We start from the raw sequence: 6,000 nt of genomic DNA, 5'->3' as shown, positions 1-6,000 counted from the left end.
CATGATGATATAACAGGTTTCATTGATTTGTTTCAAACTTGAAACTTTGTTTAGCCTGTAAGGTGTAAAAAAAATAAAATAAATAATAATAAAAAAAAATTAACCGATTAATCGATTAATCGAATCGAATCGAATCGTGGTGGATTCTTAAGTATCGAAAATAATCGAATTGTTGGGTCAGGAAATCGATACTGAATCGAATCGCCATGATGGATGTGATTTACACCCCTACTGGTGGTTGGCTCTGGTCGCAGTACCGCCACCTTCTGCTCTGGAGTGTAAACGCTTCGCCTATGAGAAAAAGGAGCAGCGCATGAACCGAACGAAACACACGCGAATCGAACCGAGACAGTTGAACCAAACGGTTCGGACGGTTTTCATAAATGTCCCATCCCTAATATTGGGTGTACATTTAGGAGGCATTTTATGCATAAAGATGCATGATAAAAACTTTTTTATTGCAATCATTGTAAGGTTGTGTACTGATATGTTGGTAAGTAAATGGAATGTTAGGCTACAGTTTAGTTTGACAGAACACACCATAGGGCCAGTTTACATGGTAGAGAATTTGCCTTTGTTTTGATTGATACAGAAAAGATTGTAGAAAAAAAAATCTGTTATTCTGTCTGCCTTGTCTTTGTCGTAACATAATCATGCTACTATCCCACACAGGATTCATAGGAATATTGCAGATGTTTTTGTTAAATTTGTGAGGTTGTAAATTTTAGTTGTGACAGAGATACGATAGGTAAAGATAAATTGCAAGATTATGCTTGAATTGCATTTTCTGGATTTCAGCCGTAGTAAACTATTTAGATTAATACACCAACGCTAAATATTGGTTAAGAATCCCATTAGAATATGCTCCATTCCTCTAAAACTCATCTGACTTAATTAAAATTTGTCACATTATTTGGCAATGCGGGGGAGTTTCCATCATGATATCAGAAAAAATGGACCTCATCCCTGAATACGCCCAAATATTTATTTATTTATTTTTTGTTCAAAATCTTTCATAATTTAATTTATTCTTTGGATTACATTTTTTATGATTACAATTATAACCACATTATGTATATTGTTAGATGATACCAAATTTATTTAAATCTAAATTGCTTAGTGCTAAAAAGTTTTATTCCCAAAATCTGAAATATAACATTTAGAACTTGGGTCACATGCTGTCTAAGCCTGTATTTTTAATGCATTAGATAACTCAGATTCAGACATTTTTCTAACATTTCTTAGCCATGCAATGGCGTCTTTCCATTCTATCCTTCCTTTTAACATGGGTAATGTTTATTTCACATTCTCAACCTCTAAAAGGCATCAAAGCACTTCCAAAGATCTCCACAGTGCAATTCCCAAATGAATAGATATGAATCCCTCCATATGAATTAGGAATAGGTTGAAATATTTAGAAAGGAATAATAACCATAACAGCATATTTTTCTTCTATTTGAGTGATTGGGACCAAAGTTCTGAGCAGGTTCAAATCGTTTGCCACAACCTCCAGAATGCTCAGCTATTGCAAAAACTCACTTATAATACTATTAGAGAAAATGCTTATTGAAGAACTTATAATTAATGATCTAAAATTCAGAAAATTGATCCATTAGTGACAATTTACAGTATGTTACTGCTTGGAATGGTAGCAATATAAAATATATAGTTTCTCAAACTGCTTCACTGGTAAAATATTTAATGAAATACAATCTGAATTTTTCCAGTGTGCTAGAAATTGTCTGTTGAGCAGAGATAGTTAGGTACTCCAAAATTGTACTCAAGTAAGAGTTGCACTGCTTCATCATATTTTTAACCCAAGTAAAAGTAAAGACTACTGTATTTGATAAAAAGGCTATTCAAGAAATGAGTAACTGATCTGCTTGGTGCTTATCATCATACCATCTGATTTAATATTTCAATAATAACATTTATAAATATAAAGATAAATAAAGATAATGTGCAAATTCTGGTGTTTCAAAGAAACAGAGTTAAAAATATACAGCATACAGTACAATTAATGAGCACAGAGGGCTTACAGCCTCTGCTGCTGAGTTGGTTTAAGTGGAAATATTTCTACCTACTTGTATAAGTAATCATTGGTAGTTAGAATATATTGATGGTCTTCAGATGTTTTTAGCAAAAGACCTGTTATGTCAATAACAACCATCTCCAAGACAGCAGCCACATTTACAGCTTTTCAATAACAAAAATAAGTGTGTCGGTTGCTAAAGAAGTAAATCTAGTGTTTATAGAATTAAATAAATGACAGACACATGTACCCATCTTCTTTTCATAAATGTTATGTTTACAATTATATTTTATATTTCAAGCTGTATTTTATATTTCAAACTGTATTTGCATGCACCACATCAATAAGTCTTCTAGTCAACTGTGTCCATGCAATAAGAATGGCTGTGTAGAATGCTTATGTGCTTACTGTTGACATGTATAGCAAGTCTGACATACTGTACTATTACCTTAAGCATGATGCACTGAAGTGTGTTATGCATTCATATATTCAATGCCCACCTCAGTAGGGGTTGCAAATATGTTATTTAATCGAATAATATTCAGACTCTCATATGTTATTCTGTAAACAAACCCCCAACTATGTGTGTGTGTGTGAGTGTGTGTGTGTGTGTGTTAGGACAGCAAATGAAAGTGTGAATCAAGCTCAAATCATAGTCAAACTAACAATTCTGCCCATATATGAAATACATTTACCTCAACTTCAAGTAAAAAAACAAAACGTTTATTAACAAAAATAATTCAGCCCAAAGTCCAACACATTTCAGTTATAAACTCTATAAACTCTATGCTATACCTATGAAACCCAACTGAAGTAAGCTATTATGTACAGAAATAGGAAGAACAACACGTGGCTGAAAACCATAATGAATAAAATCATGCAGTGATATCACAGTTCAGCATGGATTTATGTTTGAGAACCAAAGTTTATCTTAGTTTTGAACTCATTTAGATCACCTGTAATGTGTTCAGCAGCAAGAGGTATATAAAACATGATTTGGTTAGATAATATTCTATGAAATGATTTGCTCAGGCTGCACTGTTGCACAATTTGTAGCCCTGTTGCCTTGCAGCAAGAAGGTTTGTGATTTGATTTCTGGCCCGGGGTCTTTCTGCATGGAGTTTGCATGTTGTCCGTATGCATGCTTGGGTTCTCTTCGGGCAATTTGCGCTTCCTCACACAGTCCATGAACATGACTGTTAGGTCAATTGGGGTCTCTAAATTGCCCCTTGGTGTGAGTGAGTCTTCATGGTTGAACCTCTTTGTGTGTCTCTATGAGAAACAATGGCGACTTTTCCAGGGTGCACCCCGTGTCTCGCCCAGAGAAATAGGCTTTGTCCCACCGTGATCCTGACTGAATAAGTGGGAGAAGATAGATGGATAAATCAGAAAACAATAATATTTGGTTAACTGATTTTTAACTTTCTATGATTGATCTAGTAGCTATCAGAAATGATGGAACTCATCTTAAAGGACTCTTTGGTCATATCCTGGTCATTAAATATGATCGGCATATGAGGTAACACATGAACATAAATGTTAAACGCTTAGTGCAGTAGACCTTGGGTCCCTTTCAATAAGCAGGTATAACAATTCAGATTCAAATCCTCAACCCTAAATTGATTTAGCCTAAGGTTGGAAATTCTGAGTTTTCAGTTTCACAATGGCTACTATGAATTAGTTCAATCAACTCCAACTCCAAGGCCCACTCAGAGTTTGACATGTGTGTACATATGAAAAGGCATTTTTTTGTGGAGCCCCAATTCAACAAGTCACCATGATGAAAGGGAACAGGAAGTGCCTATTTCACTCCACTGGAGCTAGAGATTTTATTGAAGTGAAAGAAAAAGCATAATGTGTTTAAAAGACAGAGCAACAAGACTACATCTGCAAAGGAGAGTAAGATGGTGAAGGAAAAGATTTATACATTTTTAATTTAATAATTAATTTACTAACAATACCTTTAATAAAAGCACTCTGCTCTGTTTTGTTACGTTTGTAGATTAGTTACAATTTCAAAAATCAAAATCACAATACATTTTTGCCTGCACAAAAATACTTTTCGTAAAGTAAAAACAAAACTAATTGTACTAGTAAGAATTACGTTTTATATACACCTAGAAATGTTTACACATTTTAAGTGCCCATTTTGATATTTATCAGTTTGACTGAATATGTATTTATGATATCTGAATTAATATTAATTATTATTTTACTTGTAATCTCAAAATAATTTCAGTAGTTCATATAATGTAAGAATAATTAGATAAAAAAGTGATCCGCGTATGGCTTATAATAAACAAACCAAAAACAGATAATATATAGTATCAACTCAGTTGTAGAACCCTCTTACTGCTATATAAATATTTAATTCCATGTGAAATAAGGACGATTATTCTTATATAAGATTTTTCAATAAGATCCTCGTCAAACGGACATGCAATGTTGGCTTTTACAACCTAATTTGTGCAAAGCAGTGTTTCCTAACCCTTTTTGACTTGTATACACCTTGGGGCATCTTCTCTTATCAGGAGTACCCTCTCGATCAAAGGTATTGATAAAAGTGGAATGAACAATAACTGAAATAAAGACTATTTTACTTTACTTCTTTTAATTTGATCATTTAGTTTTCATAATTTTATGTTTTCCAATTCATTAATATGTTGCCTGGAATTCAGTAATTAAAATGAATACAAAATAAACTCCTATTATAAACCTGCATTTATCAATCTGGAGCTCCTCTTAGTAACTCTCTTATAGCATTTAAACTTGATGAATTGGAAACAGAATACAGAACAAAAATCTTAGTCAGACTGACTTTGTTTTCATCAAGACATGTGAGATGCTTTGATGAGCTCTGATAGCTTACTGTGGAAAAAAGCAGATACCATGTTGTTCTTTACTTCCAGTCTGTTCCTCTGCTTTGTTTGGATGTTGGTCACAGCTCAAGATGGACTCAGACATATGAGAAAATCCTACTTTTTGATTAATAAAAACTTCTTAAATTTTTTTTTTATTTGGTCCTCAGAAAGCAAAACCAATCCCAGCCCTATTTTATTTTGTAACGTAAAAAAAATTAATATTTATTCTGTACCCCTTGTAATGCACTAGGGGACACTAGGGGAAGGAGTATCCCCTGTTGGGAAACACTGGTCTAAAGGACCAAGTGAATGATTAATTTTATTTTTCTTATGCACGAAACTACAACATACATCTCCTGACTAAATCAGGAAAAACATAATTGGCGAGAGAGCAAAGAGAAAGAGAGCTCTGTGGAGATACTTAGATATCTGTGAATATATGGGTTTGGGAAAGCTTTGTTAATCCCTGACCATGAATTTGATCTGTTTCCTTTACAAAGTAGTTATTTAACTTCTTCCACTATTGCACTAAAGATTTTAATTTTGTAAACTCACCAGTTCTTTATTATCTGCCCCTTTCTTCTTTATCTTTCCCATTACAGTTTCAGAATCCATATGCATACTCCCCTCCGTTCCGCTTTGGGACTGTCCCAAATGGATCCACTGAGAGGAACATCAGAAAGAACTACCCTGCCATGCACCAGTACATGGTGAAGTACCATCAAACTGGTGTTGTGGATGCACTTGTCAGCCTTAAATCAGGGTAATAACTCATACTGCATGTTTTTTTTCTCTAAATCTTTAAAGAGCCTCTTTCAAATCATGCATTTATTTATGCAAATATTGCTTGTCGTCCGATGCAATTTTGGTATTACTTTTACTAATATGTGTACTTTTTCACATGTTGGCTTGTGAAAGTGTTTGGCGGGTCCTCTGAGACTGGATGAATAGGCTTCCTCAGAGAGAATAGCAAACTATTTTTAGTCCCCACCACCCTTTGTGGTGACTGATGTTTGGTAGATGTCTGTGTATCTGTTTTCATGTGAAGGGCAGAAATGTGGTGGACATTTAGCTCATGGTTAATCAAGGAAAAACTGACAGGTTGGA

The 6,000-nt window shown here is 34.1% G+C and overlaps 1 protein-coding gene across 2 annotated transcripts in view; it reads left to right on the top strand.

Annotated features, from left to right (window-relative positions):
• The window catches only part of grin2a (glutamate receptor, ionotropic, N-methyl D-aspartate 2A), a 211,569-nt gene that overhangs the window by 181,348 nt on the left and 24,221 nt on the right, over positions 1 to 6,000 (top strand). For both annotated transcript variants that reach the window (XM_015380043.1, XM_015380044.1), the window contains one exon: positions 5,496 to 5,656. In XM_015380043.1, coding sequence (XP_015235529.1) covers positions 5,496 to 5,656 — 161 coding nt within the window. The remainder of the gene's footprint in view (positions 1 to 5,495; positions 5,657 to 6,000) is intronic.

The sequence above is a fragment of the Cyprinodon variegatus genome, unplaced genomic scaffold, assembly GCF_000732505.1.
Source record: "Cyprinodon variegatus isolate N-32 unplaced genomic scaffold, C_variegatus-1.0 Scaffold206, whole genome shotgun sequence".
In the NCBI taxonomy this organism is placed as follows: domain Eukaryota; kingdom Metazoa; phylum Chordata; class Actinopteri; order Cyprinodontiformes; family Cyprinodontidae; genus Cyprinodon; species Cyprinodon variegatus.
Note: the sequence above shows the minus strand (reverse complement) of the source record. Positions and strands in the feature narration are given on the sequence as shown.